The sequence below is a fragment of the Dermacentor albipictus genome, chromosome 1, assembly GCF_038994185.2.
Source record: "Dermacentor albipictus isolate Rhodes 1998 colony chromosome 1, USDA_Dalb.pri_finalv2, whole genome shotgun sequence".
Taxonomy (NCBI): Eukaryota; Metazoa; Arthropoda; class Arachnida; order Ixodida; family Ixodidae; genus Dermacentor; species Dermacentor albipictus.
Genome location: NC_091821.1, coordinates 116,511,322 through 116,537,746, shown reverse-complemented (window position 1 = coordinate 116,537,746; position 26,425 = coordinate 116,511,322). Strand labels below are relative to the sequence as shown.

The 26,425-nt window shown below is 43.1% G+C and overlaps 1 protein-coding gene across 4 annotated transcripts in view; it reads left to right on the top strand.

The window, feature by feature from the left end:
• Piezo (piezo type mechanosensitive ion channel component) overlaps positions 1–26,425 on the top strand; it is a 228,796-nt gene that overhangs the window by 199,969 nt on the left and 2,402 nt on the right. For all 4 annotated transcript variants that reach the window (XM_065439611.1, XM_065439612.1, XM_065439610.1 and 1 more), the window contains 5 exons: positions 10,283–10,430; positions 11,192–11,239; positions 11,372–11,703; positions 13,698–14,103; positions 24,601–25,211. In XM_065439611.1, coding sequence (XP_065295683.1) covers positions 10,283–10,430; positions 11,192–11,239; positions 11,372–11,703; positions 13,698–14,103; positions 24,601–25,211 — 1,545 coding nt within the window. The remainder of the gene's footprint in view (positions 1–10,282; positions 10,431–11,191; positions 11,240–11,371; positions 11,704–13,697; positions 14,104–24,600; positions 25,212–26,425) is intronic.

Below are 26,425 nucleotides of genomic sequence, written 5' to 3'. Positions count from 1 at the left end.
ATGTAAGCACTTATGCTGGTCTCCGTTCATGCCTAATCGCGGCCGAGAAAGGCCAGAGGCACAATTTGCCCATGGCTGCAGCAGGAAAGGGTGAACGGGGAGCACGAATCACGGTGTGCGTAAATTGGGAGTCTATGTCGCTGTGCAGACTGCAGGATCAAATTCTTACTTCGAGAGGCTGCTTCCCAGTGCAACCGACCAGGCAGCAATATTCGAAAAACATAAAACTGCGACCGTAACCAAGTGACATAACAGCAAAATTAAATGGCAATCAGTCACCGCTTGAGGTTGACAATACATTATACATTGGCTACGAACCATCTTACAGGCATAATGCTTGCCTTTGTCACATGTGGTGGTCTGGTAACGAGCGACAACCTGCGGTACAAACAGATTGGACAGAGCCTTGCACCTGTTTGAACCAACAGTTGCCGTTGAAGATGAGCAACTTCCATTGCGAAGCAATCAGGTGACGCAGGCATCTGCTGCCGCAACCAACACAGCGACATGGACTACCCGGCATTTTAGCGTTAACTCCTTTCCAACCTGCACATTTATTTTCTTTCGGGGGCCGCTATGTGTGGCTCACACTTTGTGTCCCACTTTGTCGCAATGTGGACAAGTCGCTTTTGTGGGCATCACCTTCGGCAGCCATTCTTGCGGGTCTTTCCACCCATACGGCTATCAACTTCATACACTTCGAACCATGTAAGCACATATGCTGGTCTCCGTTTTGAGCAAATCATGGCCGAGGTAGGCCACAAGCACAATTTGCCCATGGCTGCAGCAGGCCAGAACGAACGGGGCGCACCAGTTACGGTGTGTGTATACTGGGAGTCTATGTCGCTTTGCGGACTGCAGGAGCAAATGCTTACCTCGAGGGACTGCTTACCAATGCAACTGACCAGGCCCCCACATCTGTAACACAGTTACCACAACCAAGTGTGGCAGCAAAACCAGATTCTGCAATCAATCACTTCACTGTAGCTTGCACAAAGACCCAGGCTATCAAGGAAGAGGAGCAATCATCAACGAGACTAGGAATATGGAAAATGAGAAAGCTTGCATTCAAGAGAGAAGCCACTCTGCTCTGCAAGCATTGAAGGCTAAAAACACCAAGAAAAGTAAAATGGTGCATAGCACATGTGCATAGGTTAATGCAAGACGCATGCCGATGCTGCATCAGCTATTTCAGGAGAGTAATTGCGCATGACAACATACACTAGAAGATACTGCTACAGATATGTTAGGCTGCTAGACAGTGACTGGTATTAAGTATCAGCGAAATATCCAAATATAAAGGTTGACCTTTATATTTGGATGAGGATGAATAACCTCTAACAAAAATGGGCAATGAGAAAGCTTGCATTTATAGAAGAAAAATTACACTTCGCACAAACGGAATTAACATGGCTTGGAAGCTGATTAAGTACGAACTGATGAAACTCAATCTTTTGGCCAGCGTCGTCCGTGCTTGGTCAGATGTTGCAGGTGCATCTGAAGACGAAGAATTTCTAGAAAGTCCTTTTTGAGTTACTTGGATGACTCAGCCAAATGTCCGTGCTGGTGGAATGGTGGCTGAAGCTCTTTGCAGTCTTAACACAGTCCTTTGCAGACTTGATATCTCATCCATATTCTTGTGCATGTGCTTCTTTGTTCTTGGTGTAAAAGCCTTGCAAATTCGGCTCCAGCCCCTTCCTGTTGGTGCAGATAGGAGCTCCTGTGATGACCAAGATGTGCTTGGCATAGACTCTGTTGGGGCAAAACGGTGACACGTGAGATATAGCACAGATTAGCCAAATTTATGTGGGTTTGATATGTTCGAACCAATTATACTGAACCATATATATGAACAAACATTCATATCTGCTGCAAACGGCAAGCCAATACAGCATAGATCAAACATATTTATTTCTGAACCATATGTTGTTTACCTTGTAGTAGTAGCCAATGTCCACACAATGACCTTGTCGTAGCAGGCAGCAGCTTCTGTTTAGTGCGTGGAGTGTGTTGCTTTATACTGGTGCCGTCCTCATTACTGCATGTCTGGAACAGAAATTGTGACTGAATCAGAAATTGAAAAAGCAAAGTTTTGCAATATGAAATGCAAAAAGGTGTGACATATATGTTGTAATGATTTGCGACTACAGAACACATGCAAATGTACACTGTCTATTCTAGGGTGCTTAAGCAGCATGTTAAATAAATATTGCTATTGCCCATAAAATTGATGTCTGCCTAACTACAATGCATGTCAACAGCGCAAGTACTATTAAGATCACAAATGAGAACATTTGTGGGTTCATTTATGCTCTAGAAGTGATCACACTGCTAGTTACTCAAGCAAATGCATGAAAGTCATGAAGCTATTAGAACTGATGCATTATTTTTCTCCACGAACGTGATGCACCGCTTCACTACTGCAAAAATAAATGCCCTACGGTAAACCAATCTGAACAGCAAGAACATTTGGAACCAACAAGTACGAAATATGGGTATCATGCTTGCAACTGTTTAATACATTAAATTCTGTACTTTCACTTCATTTTACCAAAGGATTATTCGGTTTTGTGGACGAAAGACGTTGCCGGCCGACTCGAAAAAAAGTTTAATCTGTATATTGATAAGGCTACTCAGTCACCTACAACCACGGCTACAATAACATGAAAAATGAGACGCGCGTTCCGATATCGCTCTTTCTTTCCTGGTTGTGTGTGTAAACCAAACGACAGCCTCGCAAGTAAAGGTTTATTTAGGAAACAGCAACTGAGATCCTCACTGCCCATATGTAATGCAGGATCTAGTTCGTTAACTTGTGCCCGCCTGGAAGGTAATGAGACAGATATTATATAACGATTGAAGCAGCGGTGTTAAACGACTCACCGTTATTGCCGTTGTCAGCCGCAGCAAAATCCAGCTCCCGTTTGGATGCAGACCTGTTCCGAATGGCTCACGACCGAAACCCAACTGCCGGGCTTACATATCCGCTTGCAAACACGTAACTTCACCCCAAGTTACATAGAAGCGCAAGAAACTAGTTTTAGAAACAAAGAAGCAACCAGTCTTGAGTGTACGAACGAATGAATCCGTGCCGCCGTGCACTCGGAAATACCGGTAAAAATTTTAAATCCAGGCCAGAGGTCACGTGAAAGATCGATGATGCTGAACGCTATTTGCGTTCATAATGGCGAAGAAACAATAAACTTACTAACAAAGAGTACAATATCTAATTAGTAATGATAATTTTGCCCTGTTTTTATGTAAAAAAAAATGCTTCGGTAATTGTAAGAGAAAGTTTGTAAGATAAAATTGCGCTTATTACGGCGCCTCTACCGGGAAATGTTGGAACTAACGAACGAATCCCGAGGTGACGCTACTAGGTCGGCTTTGTTAGCAGCGGCGCGCGGTCGATTTTTTCGCCCTCTGTGGCCATTAGTTGAACTTGAGAGTGTACGGGGCCTGCCGTGCTCCTGTCGTGCCCCTGCGCCTACGTAATGTGACGTCGCTCGTGGTGACACGTAACTTCGAAAATTATTCAAGACATCTGTTATCTGTGTGATCTGTTGCTTGAATTGAAGTTTAGAGAAATAATAAAACACACAAACAATGTCTGCATGTTTTTTGTTTTACTTCGCACCGAAGCAAGAGAGATGTACTTCCGCTTCGTCTGCTTGGTCCCACGGTCGTGCGGTCACATGCGCAGGTACCGAAACTGTGCCATTTTCTACCGTGTTCCAACGCGTGATCATGCTGTGTGATCTGCTTGTTCGGCCTCAGTATTCGTGTAGCACTGAATTATACCGCGGGTCAGGTTTCCTTGTGCCACCAGCTCGCGTGCGACGCCGTCAGCGGAAGTGCATAGCGCCGAAAAAAAAAAGCGAGGAGCAAAAAATATATGAAGGCGGGGCCTGTGACGTATGCGTCACACGATCCTCGAGGTCTGGTATGGGAGAACTCGGGAAAGGAATTTCCATTGCGAAGGCTAGACGGGGCAAGTGGAGAGAACGTCTTGCTTGCCAGTGGAGCCCGCCTGCTGAAATCATGGGTTGGCGGAACTGAAATATTTCTATATCGGCTATTAATGAGCCGATTTGAAAACTTTTTGCGGCAGAACGCTGCCTAGAGGAGACGTAACAATTTGCAGCGTATAACCAAAATTTGCTATGGGGCCTGGTGAGGGGCCCTTTAAGCTTCTTGCCGTTCGGTACCGTGTTTTTCCTTGAACAGATTCGCCGCTCTGAGCAATGGCGCGAAGCTCAGAAAGCACGGCGCATTGCGTAATGCCGGTTCCTGAAAGTCAGCTTCGCCCCAGTACAGGACTAGTGCGCGGTGAAGCATACGCGAAAGTATTGCGGTGAAGCATAACAAGCGCGGGTAGGGGCAATTGTCACGGGACACAGTATATATTCCTTAATTATACACGCGAGCACTCGCCATTTCCTGTCGCAGTACGAGCACCGATATGCCCAATAAGTGTACTGGCAGACCTTCAGAGCTTTTTAGAATGTGCTTCTGGCGATTATGAGCCCTCAAGGTCAGTAAAAGACACGTTCATTTTTTTGTCATCCTTCCATTTTCGAACTGCCCGGTTTTTCAGAAGATTTCGCAGCCATTAGAAAGTGCGAAAATTGGACGTTGTCTGTGCAACTAACCAAGAGGGTGCATGAAATAGTCCATGGGGCGAAACGCGGCGGAAGGAGGATAAGAACAGAAAAGACCTACAGATTAAGGAATGAATAGGAAAGGAAACGTGCCATCAATTCTTTGAAGGAGCTTGAGCTAAAAAAAATCAGTGTTGACTGATGCTAAGATGCAGGTGTTTCTCATCCAAACCAAAATAAAATCTTTAAATCAGCAAAATGCAACACCGAGGTGTTGTGTGGGGGGCTGAGAGTATGTCAGGACAGTTGAGGTTGACTTATAGGGAAGCTGAAAAGTTTTCCAAAAAAAATGAGTGAAGAGCAGTACGCCGTGGTTTTCAACCCTCTGAATTCGAATATCGCATCGAAATTGAGTGAAAGAAAGCGCAAACATATTTCATTTCGACGAAAAGTGCAGCAGCAGACACGCCCAGCTCGCGCGCCTCGTTTCCGCCTGTGATTGGTCGGGTGCCTCGTGACGTCAACAATGGTGTTCGTCCGGACCGACTACTGCCGCTACACACGAAGCACGGTGCAAAGTAGTTTGGTGGTGTTTTGCTGAGACGGTCATAGAAATTTTCGAGAGCTTGCGTTTCTTTGAGGAGTTTGGCGTTAAGTCCAAACTCTACGAGAGTGATTTCGCGCGCGACGGTGACGGGCGACGGCTTCGAGCGACAAAACGGGCCATCGCTTGAACAAATCGCTCGGTGTTGTCGCTCGATCGCTCGTTTCTAGAAATCTGTAACTCGTCGCTCGTCGCCCGGAAATGCTATGAGCGACTAGCCAATTGTGCGAAGCCGAAACTGGATGTACATAACTCAAATACTGCTGTTTGTCGCACGGAACGAGCAAACTATTGAATTTTACACGTGCAAGAATAAGAACCTAGTGCAAGACCTTCAGAAATATTTTATGCTCCTTCAGTAAAATACATCAACTTAAATTGATAAAGCATGCGTCACGCTAGTTTCGGCGCGTATATTGCTGCCCTCATACCGGGAAGTCGTCGCTCAAAGCTGTCGCTGGCGTGGAGTTCGGCTTGCAGACGACGAGTGAACGCGACGCGCTGTCACTGTCGCGTGCAAGATCACTTGTAAGAGGTATTTACTTGTACATACTACACGTACGTACATACTTGTACCTACTACATGTACGAGCCGATTGCGAAGAGCCGGCCTTTCCAAGAAGCAAAAAATGCTGGTGTAAGCACTGCTTTCCACGCGAACGAAGGCGAAGTGTTAGCATCTCCTTGTGTTGGAAATGTTCTTTGGCGAGTATGTTTTTTTGCTAAGCTGCATTCAGCGTTCAAGTGAGTACCTTTCTGGGCAAACAACTGTAGTGTTATGTTCCTGCATGCCTCCTCATAGAACTTAAGCGGTGATGCGATCTTCAGCATTTGTGCGCTGCCCCAAAGCTGTCGGCAATCTACACAGACGGTTTAAACGCGGGAAAAGTTTACCGGCTGTTGTAGCACGTGTAGTATAGAACCTTCATCAGCGCGCCATCCGCACGCTACTCGTAACCGGCGAATTCCGTCGGTTATGTGAGATGGTCGGTTTCTTATGTGTGCGAGAGAAGGGGGAGTGCAGCATCTTGGCGTGAGCAGGCTTTCCAACACATGCAAACTTTACGCTTGCACTGCGTTATGGTAGCTGCATGCAGGCTGTTTCACAACACATGTGCGAATAGAAAATTCGCGGCGCTTGGCGATGAAACCTGCGTCAAGGGTGGGCGATAAACATGCACCTTCCGTTCAGCGTGCTAACTATTTTTTTTTAGGAGAACCCAAAGCACGCATTATTGATAAACTCCGGTAGTAATCGTCACGGAAGTGGTTAGAGCACAACACTTGTTCTTTAGCGCTTGAAGTTGTTTCGCTTCACAGCAGCCTCCCACTTAGCTGAAAGCTTCTTGTCTTGCAGGAACTAATGGAACATCGGAACATTGTCGCGGTCGCTGGTGTTCGTGCAAGCGTAGGCTGCACAGAACGCCGGCCCGATCGGCCTACAAGTTCCAATTGATGCGGCGCACATCAACTACCACTCCTATATGCACACAAATAAAGAAATGTAGGGTCGAGCGAAGCAGATTAGGACGGCATGCACGCAGAAATAAGCCCGGTCAGGCACGGTCGCGGAGACTGCGAAGGAGCGGAACATCAGTGTTGACGTCACTACACCGCCGTTTCCGGTCTCCGCTCGCATCGTCAGCAGCAGCGCGCGGCGCTCGACGGGGGACGGAGCTACAGCGCAATTTTAACCGACGATTGCCTCACTCCTAAGCGAAAAATCCCCCCCACAATTTTACCTTCATGGTTTATAAGGTTCCCGCATCCGTATATGAGCGTCTTATTGAATTCTACAGACTCTTCAGCTTCCCTTTAATTACCGGCTGTTGAGAGAGAATCTCATTTGTGACAAAGTTTGGGCCTCATACCAATGAGCTTGCTATCAGTTAATACAAATAGTTCATATTCGAAAATATTTGCATTGGTATGCATCTTCTTCTTAGTCGGTGCACTAACCTAAGCCAAAGGAAGCATTGCCTAAGCCCTAAGCACACATACTACAGCACGTGGAGAAAGCTACGGCAGATAGGCTCAAAGCATGTACGAAGCGGCCATTTTGGAAATGCCGATGGCGATATGGTATCTTCAACCCCTCAACATCCGAACTGAGCCATTCTTTCGAGTAGGTTTGATCTTCTCGGTCGTTGTCCTGAGTCCAAGTGCAGCAACAGGTGGATTGCTGTGGCTACGGATTACATGATGTGCTATAACATGATGCGCCATAACCAGAGTGCTTTGGACCAGCTATGCAAGTGATGTAGCGGATTTCCTCCTCTGCAACATCGTTTTAATACATGGTGCCCCACGACAGCTACTTGTGGACTGTGATCGTGCCTTCCTTTCCCAAGTCATTGCCGAAATTTTGCAGTCTTGCAAGCTTGCAACTTCACACCATTCTCAGACCAGTGGGCTGAGAAATTCAACCGGACCATCACAGACATGCTTCGTTTCGCCAGACCGCCGTGACTAGGACATTGCATTACCCTACGTCACGTTTGCTTACAATTTGTCATGCCATGAAACTGCTGGTTATTTGCCGCTTTACCTGTTGTTTGGTCATGACCCTGCATTGCCCTTGGACACCTCACTTCCCTCTGCTAATGCCTCGAGGAGCAAGCATGCCTGCGAAGCCATTGGTATCAACGGTATCAACGGTAGAAAATGGTATCAATGGTTGTAATGTACACTTAGGAGATAGCTATGCAATATATTATGCCTATTATGTGCTGCAGTAACCTGTGAAAAGCCCAGTTAAACTACTACTGGCTGTTGGTGGGGCATGTGTATCCCGCTGTCATAAAAAGTCAAAAGTAGGGGTGTGCGAACATTCGAAATTTAGAATATATGAATCTAATATTTTTCACAATTCAATTCGCATTCAGTTTGAGAATTAACTATTCAAAATAGTCAAATTTTATTTTTTGTTTTACTACAAGGGATCACAACACAATATTGGAGTCTGGAGGAAGAAAGGTACTAATACAAGTAAGGAATGTTCTCCATGATTATGTCACAGGAGAGCTGCGGTTGTTGCACAGAGGTGCCATTTCCTTAGCGAACACAGAAGGCAGATAATTTATGTTCAATAATTTCCTCTCATTCAATAAGAATGTCTTGCTTGTATGCAGCCTATATAAAAATTTGCTCTCTTTTTAGGCAAACCAATTTATTATTTGACCAGTCCCAGCATGTTTGCATCCCTTTAAAACAATGTGCAGTGCTGTAGTATTGAAGTTTTCTACAGCAAACAACACTCTGCACACATTTGACGATGGTAACATCCTGTTCTCATTTCATTGCTGTCATTGTTGCTCAAGAACTGAAAGCAGCTGTTTCTTATCTGCAAGATTCTCAATTGTGCGAACCTCCAGTGCCAAGCAGCATTACATGAATGTATCAAATTATGTAAATGTGCCTGATTTTTAGGTGAGACACCACAGAAATTTAAGTTTCACTTCATTTAGAAATCAGAAAACCCATATTCTATTCTATGTTCAAAGGTCATTTTTCTCAAATACTGATATTCCATTCAGAAATTTCACTATTCGAACACTCCTAGTTAAAGGGCATCTGGGAAGTTTGCTAACAGCTTCACTATCTGTCCTGAAACTGTTGAGGTATTGCGTGCACTTTTAATGTTTTGTGGCTCAGAGAGGTCATATGAACTTCCATGTGGCATGAGGTGTCATATGAAATTTAATGATTTGGTAGGTACCATAGCATGCTAAGGCAAAATCAGAGCAAGCTCTGAGCCTTTGCTGTACTACACGCTTTCACTGTATACTACACGCACATGCACAGTCAGGCAGGTAGGCTGGCATGATAGTAGAAAGGAGAGACAAAAAATATCCGCATGATTTGGAGTAAGACATGGATTGCTGCTAATTAACCATCTGCCTGGGGTTTTAACAATGTTTAACATGTCAAAAATTTGTCAACTTCATTGATCTTCTATGGCCTGATTAGGAAAGAGTTAACCCTTTCGTAGCGGAGTTGTTATTCTGTGGAAAAAATTGATTTCAATCTAAATGTGCTTGTGTGTGTGGCCAGGAATGTTAAAGGTTTTCAGACCATATACTGTCCCAGGATGAATTTGCAGGCTTGTTGCAAAAAGAAATTAGCAACTGATGTTGAGTGCAAAAAACATATCTTGAAATATGTGTGTTTGTTTTACCTGGGAATGTGCAATGTCTTGCATTTTGTTGAAGCTTATAAAACATTTTACATTTCAGAAGCCAGCCACAGTATTCTGGGATGTTCAGCCTTGGAAATTACATGCTTTTGTGTTTTTGTGTCAAATTATAATGCAGGCTTTGTTTAGCGAGCAAGATTAAACACTGTGCTCTTATGTTGGTGATAAAAACATCTTATATAAAAAAATCCACATTTAGCTTGCATATTAACCTTCCCATCCTGAAATGGGTGCTTCCAAAAACATGTGCATTACGTTCTGTCAACGCTCACTGCCTATTTTGGTATCCACACTTGCATTGTAGGCCATGCTAAGCATGACAAAGCACTGTGTTTTCACCTCTCCACTTTCTGTGCCATGTTCAATTCCTGCTCACAACAAGATCAGTGCATTGTTTAATAAAATGCATGCAATTCGGTTAAAAAATGAACAATATGATGACTAGTGCTCTGTTAAACATTTGTGTTGGCTCTCTCTTGCAACATATTGGACATAATGACAGGAATATAGAAAATGTGGCTGGTAGTACTGAAGTTATAATAGTTTTTCATATTGAAGAGAGAGTCAACCACTTCTCACAGCCAGAAGGTAGCCTGTATTATTTACAATTGCCCTATTTGTATGCATAAGTGGTCTGGATCAAAAATTCCTTTACAAATGTCCACTGCAAAAGTTAACACATAATTCTTTGATGAAGCAGTGCATTTCAAACAGACACGTTCATGCACAGATGAAAAAGGACATACGCAGCTTGATGTGTGCGTGAATGTATCATTTTAAATGTGCTGCTTCATCAATGTCACGACTCACCAACTAGCCCGTCAGGATCTATTCAGTACATAATAACCAAATGACCTTCTTTCTTTTTTTTTTTTCCTTCAGCATTTCCCGCTACGTGGAACCATTCCGCAACTTCTTCGAAAATCTTTTGCACCCTGTGTACAGAGTAACTACAGATGTTTATGCCTACATGTTCTTCTGTGACTTCATCAACTTCTTCATCATGGTCTTTGGCTACTGGGCCTTTGGTGTATGTATGCATGTTTGGGAACTGCTATGTTGTAAACTATACTTTTCATAACCTGCAGGAGAAAAGAATTTAAGCTTTTGGAACCACCAGCATTCCATTTAACAGCAGTCACAGGAGCCACTTCAACCCTGCATTGGACACACTATAAAAAATATTTTCATTATTGGAAGTGACTGGAGATAGCCAAAAAAAGACTGGTAGGGATCTTAATGATGGCGTGATATTGAATAATTGGTGCAGTGAAGCTCAATGAGGCTTCACTTAGCTGCTGCGAGTCTGCCCCATTGTCCAACAAAGGGCTGAGCCACAAAGTGTCCCGCCAGAGTGGCTCAGTGCCTATGGTATTGCATAACTGAGCACAAGACCACAGTTTCAATTCCCAATTGCAATAGCCTCATTCAGATAATGGTGGAATGCAAAGATACTTTGTATACCAGGCTTTGCATGGTCAAAATGAATCCATAGCCCTCTAATTGCCTCCAGTGCTTTTTTGGGACGTTAAACCCTGTAACTCGGTCAACCCATCTTGGTGTTCAAAGTTTAATCCTCAAAATTGTACTTCTTAATGATTATGATTAGTGAGCCTTCAAATTTTTTGGCATATGATTTGAAGCTTTTCAGGTGTCAAGTGCCTGTAAATAATTAAGTTTATTTACGTGTGGCCTCAAGCAGCATTTCACTTTCTTGCTCTTTTTATTTTGTGTGATAGGCTATGGTTAAAGATATGAATTGCTGCTTTAATGACAGTGTTATTATTGCAGACTGGAGGATCCGAAGATGGCGTTGCCTCATATTTTCAGAAAAATGAGGTAAGTCTGTGGTTTAATTTAAGAAACTTGTAACCATGTGGCAGTAGAATGTCAAAATAAATTTGCCTTTGCCACTAATAACGAAGGACTTTTTCTCAATTTCATTAAAACCAACAAGTGTACCCTTTGCAGGTTCCTGTGCCTTTCCTTATCATGCTGTTGGCCCAGTTTGCTCTAATTGTGATCGACCGGGCACTCTACCTACGCAAGTACATCCTGGGCAAGCTGATCTTCCAGGTGTTCATAGTGTTTGTCATCCACATCTGGATGTTTTTTGTGCTGCCAGGCATTTCTCAGCGACCCTTCGTGGAAGAAAAGAACTTGCCACCAAAACTGTGGTATTTCATCAAGTGCATTTACCTGATCCTCTCTGCATATCAAATACGGTCTGGCTATCCAACACGGATCCTGGGCAACTTCTTCTGCAAGAAGTACAACTATATTAATTATTTCCTTTTTAAAGGGTATGTGTCATTTATACTCAATTTAACTCTCTCAGTACTAAATCCTTGCAAGAAATTTGAAAAATATCTAGAATAATTTGTTCATGTGCATTCTGTGTGCACTTTAAGTATAGGGTAATAAATTGGTGAGCATTTTCCCACTTGATTGCTTTCCTAAACCAATGTTATTAGTTGCATAAAATCACTGTGAGCTTCAGTACGCAATCACTTTCCATTATGTTCCTGAGCACACAATGTTGACTTGATCTGAATCTTCCTTAAAAGAAAGTATGGAAAAGAAAGAATGCTTTTGGATTGCTTATATATTTGTAATTCTCTTTGGATATGTTTTATCTTTGTTCACACTAGTGTTGAGTTTATAGTGTTACCATGAACTTGTGCGTTCCATATGTGTTTCATTACAACTCACCTCCAGTTCCCTGTCAATGTTCTAATTCTCTGAAGCTGCTCTTTTGTACTTGCTTCTCGTAACATTGAGAAATTACAGTACTCACCAAAGGGCTACTATAATTTGAATGTTAGTAAAGAGCGAATAAAGAAAAAAAATCTTCAGATTATTTCCATACGTAAGCTCCACCCCTAACTTTAGAATGAAAATGTATTTTCTTCCTTTGAAAGGAGAAATGAACCCAAATCGGCTATGTTTGTCTGTAGCCATAGCTGTACGTCAGTGCATATTTTACTTTGTGGTGTTTGTAGGTGTTTACATGACTAATAATAATGACATACACCTCAACCTTCTCAAGACATATGTTAAACTTAAACTAAATAATCGCATTTGACCAACATACCGACACTTGTGGGTTGTCTTACCTCGTGAATTTAAATTCACAAAAATGTCTCTAGCACACAAAAAGCTTAAATTTTGACCTGGGTAATAGCCACTCTGATTGCATGATACGGATGTTCAAAAAAGAAACAGAGAGAGAGGGCATGACCATAACACAACTCTGCAGAATGCAAGTATGTACAGGCAGGCAAGAATAAAACGCAGACAATACGAAAATATAAAATGCCTCTTGTATGTAGTTACTTGAAATTGTGATTTAACATCATGGCAGAACCAACCACTAAACATGCTGTAGGTCCAAAACACGGAATCTGTAACTTATAAATGCTAGTGCTGGGAACACAGGTAAAAGCGGAAAAGGAAGTGCAAGGTTTTTGTTGCTGTTTTGTGTTTTATACCATTCTGCCTGTACACGTTGCTGCATGTGAATGCCAACGTGTTTAGTACCCATACGCAAAAATATATATCAACAGTCTGCACAAAGAATTCAAATAAAAGTAGTCAGATTGGTTTATAACATGTCAGGTTTTGTCTTCATCAAAAGCAGAAAAATGCTGTAGAATGTTTAATGTTAAAATACTCGCTAGTTAGGATTTTTAGAAAGATCAGACCTTCGTATTTGCAATTGGAAGAGAAAAAGATTGTGCAGGTCACTGTCTGAAAATGTTGAAAAGATTTGTATTGAAAATGTCCTAGTATAAAGATCATTGTATTTCGAATGAAAGCGAAGAATATCTATGTAAACATGGGAGTTCAAGCTTCAAGTGCAAGAAAAAGTTCACTGCTTTCTTTATAGTCAGAAATGTTGAAATATCATTTTTTTTTTATGCTAAGAGTTATTATTTGAAAGAACCACACTACCGTCAGTGGCATGAACATCCTTCGTTACAGCTATCAGTGATTTGTACAGGCCCATATTTAAATAGGTGTGCTTGTACTGAACTTTAAGTATGAAGGCGCTCATAAGTTGTGTGATTAAATTTTCTTCCACTATTCTTTATGTCCTTATATGTATACATATATTTTTTAAGTTGATCAGCTGTATCAGCACGCATTCCTCTCACCTCACCATTATTTTTTAAAAGTGCCAAGCACATATGGAAGTGTCCTTTTGAATGTGATGTATCACTCTTGCTTTGTTTGCCAAAAAGCAGTTTCCAGTGTTGTTAAGTGAGCATCAATTTGCTCTCTTTGTTCCCTGCAGCTACATGTTGATTCCTTTCTTATATGAGCTGCGTTCGCTCATGGACTGGATTTGGACAGACACAAGCATGAATTTGACCAACTGGCTTAAAATGGAAGACATATTTGCCAACGTGTTCTTGCTCAAGTGTCAGCGACGAGCTGAGGAAGAGTACCCAACTCCTAGGGGTTCACGACGTTCGTCACTCACCAAGTACGGCTTGGGTGGCGTCATGCTGTTTGCCATCATTTTGGTCATCTGGTTCCCACTGCTGCTCTTCTCGTTGGGCAACACAGTTGGCCAGACCCTTCTCCCACATGACTGTACTGTGGAGCTGAGCCTTGGTGGCTATGAGCCCATCTTCAAGATCAGTGCACAGCAGGGAAACCTGCGACAGCTGCCCTATGATAGCTGGGTCCGTCTGCAGGTCAGTGCCATACTTCTCATTTGCTCTCATGGCCGTCTGTCAACATTTCCAGTGAACAGCTGCTCAAGTCATTGAAGAAAATAGCCTGTGTCTTTGAAATTGCATCTGCATTCCTGCTTTATAAGCACTGGTGTTGATGCAAGAAGACTTGAAATGAAGTTGGAGCACTAAAATTTTTAAATTAAGATGAACAATGTAAAGAAGCATTAACATGAGCTCATGCTAGAGTCACTGCTTTCAGCCAACTTAAACACTGTTGACATTTTCCTTTGAAATAATTTTGATGGCACCTGTTTGACCATGTCGGCACGATAAAGGGGCCTTGAACAACTTTTATTGAAGTCGAGAAATGCACTTGAAGTTAAAATAGACTATTTCAGAAATGCTTTGCTGCAAAATTTACTTCAATTCATTCAGCAGAAGCAAAGTTATTGGCAATCAAAGCTCACCTGTGATCCCCTTTACAGTGCTCCCACTCCTTCTTCAATGCCTTACACTGCAAAGGCTTCAGCAGAGCGGGGCGTGCCCCCAACACTCCACCTACTGAGCATCACCATGGCATGCAGTTCAGATTCGATTTTTGATGTTCACATAGATGCCACTATTTCAGATTTTTGCGCCTAAGACACACAAGTGCGGTTGCCTTCAGCGAGTGGACTTGTCGTGGCACCCCGCAGGAGCTGCAGTATCTATGCTACATAGCAGACCGCAGCTACCTGAAACTTTAGTGCGTATGTGCAGCGTGTCCTTTGTCCTGGAGTGGGCACTCTTGCTCATATGCTCCAGTTTGGCCATGCTATGTGGTGCAGACTGGCTTGGTCCTGCGCCAGCTTGACCCACGGGTAGTAGCCACATCCAGCTTGCGCATTTTGAAACGCTGTTAGTAGCTCAGTACGAAGCGAAGTCTGCCAAGGCATCTAGCCAGGAGCGGCCAGGAGATGCGTGCTCTGGATGACGACTGCGGGTTCGAGCACTCCGAGCCACCACGCATATAGGGCGGGTTACACGTCTGCGCCTGCTCCGGCTTGGCGCACATGTGCAATGGCACGTCAGCACACGGGCCCTGTATGCATGACAGCTCAGAGTGCTCGAACCTGCAGTAGTTGTCCGGCGCATGCGATCAGAGCGTGTGCGCCATGAGCACAGCGCGAGACCACAATTCGTATATGTATATGAAGCTAAACCTCGATATAATGAACTTAAATATAACAGCATTTTCGATATAGTGAAGTATTTTACTTTTCATGACCTCTTATCCATAGAACACCATGTATTTGGAACCTCAATATAACGAAGTGTGTTTGTATGCGATTTCAATATGACGAAATTTTACTGCCGCTGCAAAGAAATGCCGAGAACCTAAATTGAAAGTTTCGTAGGCACAGATGGTGAAATGACTGAATTGCAAGCAACTGCTTGCAAAAGCACACCTTAAATGACCCAGGTGACAAGAGCAACAAGTGTAGCCGCGTCATGTTCGGTATAAAGTCGAAGTTCGTTAAGCCCTCCGCACTGTGTGCTTTAGGTGCGAGTGAAATTGTGCAAGGGTGAGACAAGAAAGATGGTGGCCTCATGAGTGCCGCATTCCCACACGAGCAAAGAGAAAGGGGGGGAGAGGAGTGAGCTCGCGGTAATGCTATCAAGCGCTAAAAAGAGGCAGGGGGGGGTGTAAGTTTGCGCAGGTCTCGATTTCTGGCTCGCTTCCCGGCCGTGGCTGCGCATGGATGTAAGTGCAGCTGAGCGCATATTCAGCCACGCATCCTGCTTTAGGGGTAATCTACCGCGTGTGCAAAGAGCGGGTGTGCCGAGACGGTGTGGCATCATGTAAGCTGTCTTCCCATGCATTTAGTATTGGAGATCTTGAGTTTTGGTGACCCGTTAGAGCGAGAGGGAGACGAAGCACTCTCTTCCCGCTGCCGGCGCTTTTCATGATAGCGTCGTCAGTCGGGGTAATGCTATCAGCCACAGGCGTGGAGTGCACGCGAAAGTGTGGCTGGCTTCGCTTAATTAGTACCACCGATGTGAAGATAGCATCGACATGGCATGAAACTGTATCATTCGTCGCTGACTCCCAAATTCATTAAAATGAATGGTTTTCTCATTCAAGTTTGCTTTTTCGATTGTGCAATAATTTGGAAAAGTCTGTGGCCCCTTGTAAGAAAAATCGATCAGCGACAGTACTTATTTGCATAAAACGTCAACTTTCAATGTGAAATTTTCATATAGTGAAGCAAATTACCGATTTTACTGCCTTTAGATCGACGTTTAACCGTATATGCCGTTAAAAAAAGTTGAGAGTTCAAAAAGAACCACACCAAACCAAACCATTATGTGACCAACGTCGTTGAGATGTCCCAGAAGAGGCACTGCTCAGCCGGTGCCTGCTCATCACGCGGTAGTGGAACCTTTGCTGACAGAGGCGGCATATCATAGTAGAGTGTTTTAGCTTGGTTTTTTTATGCTCCGCTCAGCAGCTGAGCAAAGCGGAAGCGTGAATGCGCACGCGCCCTCTGCTTAGCCGCAAGCGGGCTGGCGGAGCGACAAACACGGTCCGCTTACAAGCTGCCTGAGCGGAGCGTGCTGCGCAGCACATTGGCTAGCATTGGCATCAGAAAGGATTGGATTGGATGCAAAAGCAAGCTCGCTGGCTATCACGTGGCATTCCCCAAGACGGCGCTTTATTTTTCACTGGATAAAATGGACTGGTAACACATTACAAGCACACATCTAGATACTTCACGGACAAATAAGTTATATATATTCGTTTTACTTTATAAAAGTGATCAATGGATGTTCTTATTTTCATTCATTACCCTGAATTTGGGTTGAGGGCTCTGCAACTACAAAAGGTCCTCTCCGCTACACTAAACATATAACTAAAACATGAAAATCACCTGCAGCTCCGCTGTGGCTTAGCAAGACTACTCGGAGTGGAGCAGACCGTAAGGACGCTCAGCTGCAACACTCTATTACTGCTGAAGCTGGGAGCCAAAGCTGCCTCATGGCTGATGCACGCTGTCACAAGCTTTCTGGAGCCGGGACCTTCTCCTGTAAGGTGCTGGCTGGCAAACGTCGCGTTTGTACTGCTAGGAAATAAGCAATTGTTTCTTTATCGCCATTGCCATGTTAAATTGGCGATGAGGAATTAGCAAACCAACAAGATCGACCATAAAACTTTGGTTACATACTGGAGTTCTCCCATGGAGGAAACTGGAATGCATGGTGAGAATGCCTGGAATGTTTCTTTGAGGCTAGTTTTCTTCGGAGATTGAGTTTGGGGCTATACTGCAATGCCTCAACAAGCACTTCGGCACAAAGCCCAACGAGCTGCAGAGTCGCTTCTTTTTCCATCAAGGAAGCCAGGCACCGACAGAAACAATTGCTGAATATGTTGCAGCGCTATGCAACATTGCACATAACTGTAACTTTGGAACATGCCTGACATGGACGCTGCCAGCTTCCAGGCCATCAGCAGCAGTCAGCACATCCACAGCCCTCAACATGGTCACGTCAGTGACAAAAGCTACAGCTAGTAAGTGCTCTGCTCTGCCTCAGGACATAATGCTCCTAGATCGCTTCATATGAGGAATATGAAACAGTCACCACCATCATCGCCTGCTGGCTGAATGTGACATCACATTTGACCTTGCTTACACCCTCGCCTTGTCAGCAGAATCAGCGGCACAACAATTGCAGCTTCAAGCTGGAAAGTGAGAAAGCACAGCACATGGCACCAGAGCTTCAGCACCACACAAGCCAAATGTGAGTAACAAACCATGTCTCCGATGCAACGGAATGCATTTGCCAGTCGATTGCAAGGAAAAATCATCGATGTGAGCATATTGCTCCAAAAAAGGCCACATCATCGTAGCTTGCTTCTGCAAGAAGAATTGGAACTCCACAGCTCTGCAATAGCAAATGCACGCATCCACAGCACCTCAGCAACTTGGGAATCTGCAACTGATGTCCCAGACTGACTCAGTGGGAGATCTCTTCACCACGAACAGTGTGAGTGCGGGTTCGTCAACACTGATCACAATCGGACTGTGAACGGGCAGTCACTGCTGATGGAGATGAACTCCAGAGCATCTCATTCGGTGATCAGCAATGAGACTTTTCAACACTTCTGGCCTTCATCTTCTTCACAGCTGCAGCCTACAGACCTTGCTCTGAATGTATGGTCTGGACAAAAACTGTAGCTGTTAGAACGCTGTCTTGTGGAAGTGCTGTTAAATCGCGAAACCCCACAACTGTACCTGCACTTCGTACAAGGCAAAGAAGCTAGGCTCCTCAGACTAGACTGGTTCCAAGCTCTGGACATCGGAATCACTGGTATCAACACCTTGATTCTATCAAAACTGGATATGATTTTGGCACGAGACGACATGGTCAACGGACAGTGGAACAGGCATATTGATTAGCTAGCCGTTGAACATCTGCTTGCAAACTGAGGCTACACCAAGAGTTCTAAAAGGTGAAGTGCCGCTAGCTCTTCACATGACCTTGAATGAGGAGCTCAACCCACCTTCTGAGGCACAAGAAATCCTAGAACTTGAGAAATCATCAGTGGCTACACACAAGACTCCAGATGAACTCTTATTGGGCAAAAACGTGACAACGCCACTTAGCCTGAAGACTCCATTAGCAGCATGCCATGAGGAGGAACCCACAAATAACTTCATGAAATTTGACCCAGGGCAGCCATTGTTCATGCGAAATTTTCGTGGAACTCTAGCTTGGATGCCCGCCATCATAACCCATCAGAGCAAAGTGCATTCTTTCCTGACAAAAACTACAGACAGACAGCTGCAGAGGCATTGTCAGGATAATATCCAAAAGTAAAAATGCATGGGAGACCAAAATCACGGGAGGAACAGTGGATCCCATGTGGAGATTCCCTAGCTCGAACAGCAAACAACATGCACGCACAACTCAGCCGGTGCTGCACACTTCAGAGGGGGGAGGCACAAGAGCCGCCAAGAGATGCATAGAGCCCTCATGCACAGGCAACTGGAACAGCAGGTGACACTGTGGCATCACAACGACACACAAATCGCAATGGTTGCTAAATCAAGCCAGTGACTGACATCCTTAAGCTGTCCAAGAAGAGGCACTGGCCAGCCAGCGCCTGCTTCTCACGAGAGAATGGGACCTCTGCTGGCAGAGGCAGCGTATCACATTACTCCCAAAGCTGGCAGCGGCTTTCCCCTGGCTGATGCGGGCTGTCGCGCACTTTCTAGAGCCAGGACATTATCACGCGGTGGTGACTGGCAAACACCATGTTTGTACTGCTAGGAAATAAACAGTTGTTTCTTTATGAAGATGTGTCAAGTTGTGTGTTCAAAACTAATCAAAATTAGCGAGACCCAATGGCTATGACACCAATAAGCAGTCTGGTCGAAGTTTACTTCCTATGAGGGCGACCACGGTCGAGCGTGAGCAGATGATAGTCAGCTTCTCCCAGAAGTACATATTTTTTATCGAAATTCAAAAGCAGATTTTTGCTTACTTCAGCCTATTTATTAAACTGTGTCAGTAAATATACACTGTAACAGTAAGAAGTGCACTGATCCAAACACCCTTCTTTATTGATGTCAGCTATTGGCCAATAGCAGCTGCGTTGCGTGTGGGAATCTGCTATGTGAGAAATATAGCGCCCAAAAAGAGAGAGGAGAAGACTTCCGTTAATAAACATGTTTCAGAAGAAGTTCAAGTTCTGTTAATTTGCATCATTATAATGTGGGTATGCTTGGGCAAAAAGTGAAAATAAATTCACTTGAGAGCGCCGACTCCCCATATACACGGCATAAAACAAGGATTATGTCAAGATTACAATAGACAATAACAGTGCCAAACTACTGATTGAAATGAAAAAAAAAAACATGTTAAACAACGTAATACAACATCAACAACTTCACATTAAACTGTGCAATATCAAGATATAATAGTGACAATTCCCTGTTCAAGTAAATCTAAAGTGCAAAAATTTTCACACTAGGCCACCACTACTAAGGTATGTGAATTTATGCCTTAGCAAAAAAAAAAGTGACTGATGGAAGAAAAACCTTGAGTTAAGCCTGTTCATAATTGTAATGCTAGCTTTTCTGCTAGGTAGCTTGCCCAACTAATGGCAGCATAGTCATTTTTAAGAACAATGTTTATTAGCACAGTTTACTTTACTATGACATGGAAAATGTATACGTGGCTCTCGTGATGAAACCATGTGCAAGAGATAAAACACAGCCTGGGTAGTTAGCATTTTGTCTGCATTTGAGTGGTTACCATGCTGTGCAGTCATTGGTTGGGCAAATGCGCAGTGCAGAGAAGTGCACTTGCAAATTAGAAGGGTTCATTGATGAATATAACAAAAAACAAATATAAAAACATCAAGTAACTCTGTCATATATGAAATTCTATAAAGCATACTATCATGATAGAGCACTTAGAGCAAACAAATTTAACATTAAAATATAGCGTATATGAAATTTTAGTTACATGGCTCTTGTAAAAATACGATTCAGGAGATATAGATACATTCTTCAGCTCAGCCTGTTTTCTTTCCATTCTCAAGAGCCCAGAACCAAGGCAATGTGTGTGTCTGTACACGTGCATGTGTGTTTGCTTACATTGGTGTGTGCAGGTGTGTGCAGGGGAGAGGGGATTAATAGACAACATACAATAATGCATGACTATGAAAAAAATCGTGAAGGATATGTAAAAAACATCTAGTTGCAACATAGGGGTAACAAGGTATCAATTCTAGAACACAAAGTGAGGATATTAGAGAATGCATTAAAGCATATAAAAGAACAGATAACCCAAAATTATTTGGCAAAACTATCGTATTATGAGCAAGTCATCAGCTGAAGTATTACAAAAGTGCAAAAGAAATAATTTAAAATAATGGGATTCATGAACACATAAAATATGCTGATTTTCGTATACAGTACAACAATAAATAATCAGCTAGGTTAAAAAAAAGGAAAAAACTATAATGAAAGTCGACACTGAGACTGGACACAACTGACAGAGTAAAGATATGAAGCTGTTTATAAAAAGGTCTTTGTGGTAGGGTGATTAGAGAGGAGTGGAAATTTGTCCAGTTTGGATGCTCCAGCAGATGTAGCTTAAACCAGTTTGCCTTCCTGCACTATCAAACTTTCTCTTTAAAAATTTTTACTTTCATAAGCTTAAAGTGCTGAAGTAAAAATCTGCCACTTGCTGCAGTAGCCCGGTGGCCATGGCATTGCACTGCTGAGCTCAAGGTTACGGATTTGATCCCGACCACAGCAGCCACATTCCTATGGGGATGAAATGCAAATACGCCCGCGTACCACGCATTGGGTGCACGTTAAAGAACTCCAGGTGGTCAAAATGTATTCGGAGCCCCCGCTACAGTGTGCCTCATGATTATATGATTTTGGCTTGTGAAATCCCAGAATTATGTTTATTTATCCGTTTCTAAAAGTCACTACAATTGAACTATTTTCAGGTGCAACACACTTATTTCAAATTTGGCGAGTGGTTGCCTGGCCTTGTGAGGATATTTCTCCAATTTAGATGTAGTTGAATAAGAGAAACTAGACTTTGGCTCAAGCAATAGCTTCTTAAATGAACTTGTGTTATGTTTCATAATGGTCTGGTTTTATAACATAGATGTGTGGCTAATATTTTTTGTTCCCATAAAAGCTTTGTTGCCTGATTTCTTTCATTTTTATCATAATGCCTGGAATTGGCACCCAGAGCTACCGCTTGAAACTTGTCTCCCATTGTTTAACTTTCTTACATTATATGTATCTTTGATGGGCATCAATGCCTACTAAGTGTGAAGTACTGGCCAACAGTATTTTTTATTTATGTTTGTGTTTAGGTCGGCGCAGGCAACCTTTATTCTGAAGTTAGACAAGCAACCAAATACAGTTTGTTGAAGTGGTTTTATGTAATGCTGGTTCATGAAATGTTCTCGGTTTCAAAAATAACTTTGAATATACGGGATGATAAGTTTTAAGTTTTACAGAATTTTTAAAAATTGCCTGTGACAGGTAGCACAGTTCTTGTCCTTGAGCTGTATTCGTTGAAGAGGCCAACATTACTAGCATGAGAAATCAGAACACATATTCAACAAAGTAACAAACATTAACTAGGTAACTTCATAATTAGTTGCATTATGGCATATATTGAATTTCCAGGATTATACCAGTTTTGAGATATGTGGCAAAGTGCAAGACGAAATACATGGGCATTCCAGTTACTTTTGTGCTTCAATGCATACAGGAGCATTTTGTCAAGTGGAACAACAGTGCATTTGTATGGCGAGTTTGATGGTGCATATCTCCAAACTGGTGTCATTCTAGAAATTCATTCCATGTGGATACGCCTTGCAAGCTCACCGGCTACAATTCGTAAATTGCTATATTTCTCGTAAAGTAAATAAGAATTAGTGAATTTATGTTAATCAGTTGAATGTTTCGATTTCTCATGCAAGTAATTTCCGCCTCTCTGAATAATCCAGCTCAAGGACTAGAATTGTGTTATCTGGAACAGGCAATATTTAAAAATTCTGTAAAACTTAAAAATGATTGCCCCATATATATATATATATATATACATGTGTGTGTGTGTGTGTGTGTGTGTGTGTGTGTGTGTGTGTGTGTGTGTGTGTGTGTGTGTGTGTGTGTGTGTGTGTGTGTGTGTGTGTGTGTGTGTGTGTGTGTGATGGTGAAAGAGAAAAGAAAATCTGAACCAAGTGACAACCTTCAACAAACAGAACCGAAATGGTAACTGTGTAATTGGCAACTACATCATCATCTCATCATCATCAGCCTATTTTTTTATGTCCCCTGCAGGATGAAGGCCTCTCCCAATTACCTCTGTCTTGAGCTAGCGGATTCCAACTTGTACCTGCAACTTTTCTAATTTCATCACCCCACCTAATTTTCTACCGTCCTCGACTGTGGTTTCCTTCCTTTGGCATCCATTCTGTAACTCTAATGGTCCGCAGGTTATCTGCTATAATTAGTAACTGCATATAGTGACAAAAACACTAGATTTTACTGGTAGTGACGTTTATGAAAAGAACTACAGATGCCATCACTATAAACAATCAATGAAACCTGCAAAAGTCTGGCTACACTGTGAGCAAACCATGCTGGCTTTTAGCTGCTAAATGGTTATAGTACACACAGAATGTTGATTTCTGCTAAATCTGTGGTCCAACAAGCCTCTGATGACTCAAGGACAACCTCAAGGAAACTAGGCTGTGGAAGGATGAAACAGCAGAGTCCTCAAAATTGTCAGCAGATTACAGCTCCCCATTTGGTAATTTTCCACCCACTTGCACTGAGAGAAGTAGGATATTGGCAACCCTTGTTACTGGGCTTTTATAGCCAGTTGTCATCTGGCCACTTTTAAAGCAGCATGGCCTTCTCTTTCTCTTTTGTGTTACCGTCTCCCTTTTAACCTCCATGCCAGCACATATTCACTGATTTTCTGGTCCTCCCTGGGTGAGTGTTTAAAAAACAGCATGGCAAAAGGACCTGTTAGATTATTTGAGAGCTTGAATATCGTAACTGGTTGAACATTTGCAAGAGGATTCATACTGTTCTCAGCAAAGCTTAACTTGAAAGTTGATTGGCATTGTTTTTTATTTCATCTGCATGTTTTATGTGTATTTAAAAACTCTTTGTGCTGTCTTTAACATTTAGCCATCTCCCTATAGTATGGGCACTGTCAAATACAATACACGCATTTCATGCTATGCCAAGCCCCATAAATCTGTGAAATGGGATAGCTAGAACTGTGTGCTGCCAGTGCACAGGAACCGTCAGCAGTCCCTATTGATATGTCTAATCATAAGTGCCAGCATGATCACTATGCCATAATAATGAGTGATGTGCACTGCTCCATAATGCCTTGTGGGCCCCTGGTGAAATGCTCATTGGCTGCTGATGTGCATGTGTATATGTGTGAGATGCGCAAAGCTTTTGTTGAAACTAAATCAGCAATACAAAATTACTTTGTTCAGCTGAGAAAAAAGAATCATGATCTGAAATGAAAGAGAAATAGAAAATATTTTGTTAAATTATAATTTTTTAAAATTGAGCTTGAGCTTTGTATTACTATTTGTGTGCTCATAATTAACTCTATAGCTATAAAAGCCACCCACCGTGGTTGCTTAGTGGCTTTGGTGTTGAGCTGCTAAGCACTAGGTCACAGGATCAAATCTCGGCCATGGTGGCTGCATGTCAGTGGGTGCGAAATCCGTAAACACCCATGTACTTAGATTTAAGTGCACATTAGCTCCAGGTAGTCAAAATTTCCCCCACTATGGCATGCCTCATAATCAGATCGTCGTTTTGGCATGTAAAAACCACATAATCTAATCTAAGCTGTAAAAGCTGTTATGAAAAACGGGCATCTGCTTTGACATGATTACATTTAGGCAGATTGAAATCATCTTCAAAGCTATCATTCTGATGGATGTGTTGTTCAATCCAGGCGGAGTACAAGTCCAGTGCAGCAGCCCAAGCATTTCTGGCCAATTATGATGCAGCCGATGTCGCTGTGGTGACCTTGAATGGCAACTCAACTGCCATATGGACAGTGAGTCCCCCGAGCCAGGAGGCCCTTATTGCAGAGTTGAACCGCTCAGATGCAACTGTGCCCCTTCGTCTCAGCTGGGCCTTCTCTCGATTAGTGGATAACACCAACGCAGAGAAAGTTGTCGGCAATGAGCACACAGTGCTACTTTCTGATAAAGGTGTGCGGCAGAGTTTGGCGAGCATGCTTAATGGAAACCAAACTAGTGTTATGGTACCTACCATCTTGCCACGCTTCCTCCTGGTACCACGCAAGGGCAAGTCTGACGTTATTCATGCACTAGACACACCTGGCATGGATGCATACCGCAACTTGACTCTTCGACTGCGAACAGGAGCCTTCAACAACTTGAGTGCTCGCAGTGAATGGTGGGAAGTACAAGAGCACTGCACAGATTCGTATCCGTACCCGTTCCTGCGTGACGATCAAGGCGCATGCACTGACTTGAGTCTAGTTGTCTTCAACGACAAAGTCTTCCCTCAAGCCCTCTCACAACTAACAGGATATGGGTAAGCTTTTATTCTGAAACATCTTCTAATTGAGAACAGCTTTGTCTGCTATTTTTCTACAGTAGTGCATTGCAGAGCAGTTGTTTATAAAACCTTTCAACCTGTCTTAACCCTTTGTCTACATTCCACATAAGAAATAACATAAGGCTCCAAAAGATTACATTGGGCAATCTGCAGTGCATTAGCAAAGTCCTGTCACATGGTGCTTGTGAATTTTAATGTCCGTGTTATGTGTGCACCACATGTGATGTTATGAACAAAGCAGCTAGCTGTGATTGCAGCTTTTGTTGCAATTCATAAGTTCTGTGACGTACAATACTCAATTGTTGTCATGGGAGGAATATAGTTACACCTTGATGTAATGGAGTCAGTAAAATAAGCAATTTGCTTCGTTATATCATAATTTTTTTATATTGAAATTCCATCTTTTATGCAAGTAAGTACAGTCGCTGATGCATTTTTTTTTTACATGAAAGGGGCCGCAATGTTTTCCGAATTATTGGGCACACTGAAAAAGAAAATTCCAATGAGAAAAATAAAATTATTTTGTTAAATTTGAGAGTTGGCAACGAAAAATATGGTTTCATGCTGCGTCAATGATATCTTCACATCGACATTACGAAGCGAAGCCAGTCAAGCTTTAGCGTCTACTCTGCCGCCATGTCTGATAGTGTCGCCTGCAGTGGAATGACGCTATCATGACAAGCATAGCCAGTGGAGAGTGAATAGTTTGCCTGCCTCTCGCTTCAATGCATCTCCGAAACTTGAGATTACATAACCGCCAGCACTAAACGCGTGGGAAGACAGCGCGTGATGCCACGAGATCTCAGCTTGCAAAGTCTTTGCACACGTAGCAAATTGCCTATGAAACAGGTCGCGTAGGCTGCAAATGCACTCAGCTACCCCAACAGCCCTGCACAGCCAGGGACACACTAGAAAAGAAGGCATGTGCCAACCTGCCCCCATCGGCTTGGCGCACACTTGATCACATTACCACAAGCTTCCTCCCCCTTTCCCCTCATGCCACCATCCATCTTGGCTTGCACGCTTTCACTCGCACCTAAAGCATACAGTGTGCAAGGAATGATAGGACCTTATCGCACTTGGACATGACACTGCTACACTTGGGCGGTCATTGTCGGTCGCACTTCATGCAATTTGAGAGGTGCATTTGTAAGCTGCCTCAAGTAATTCAACCATTTGGTAATTTGCGT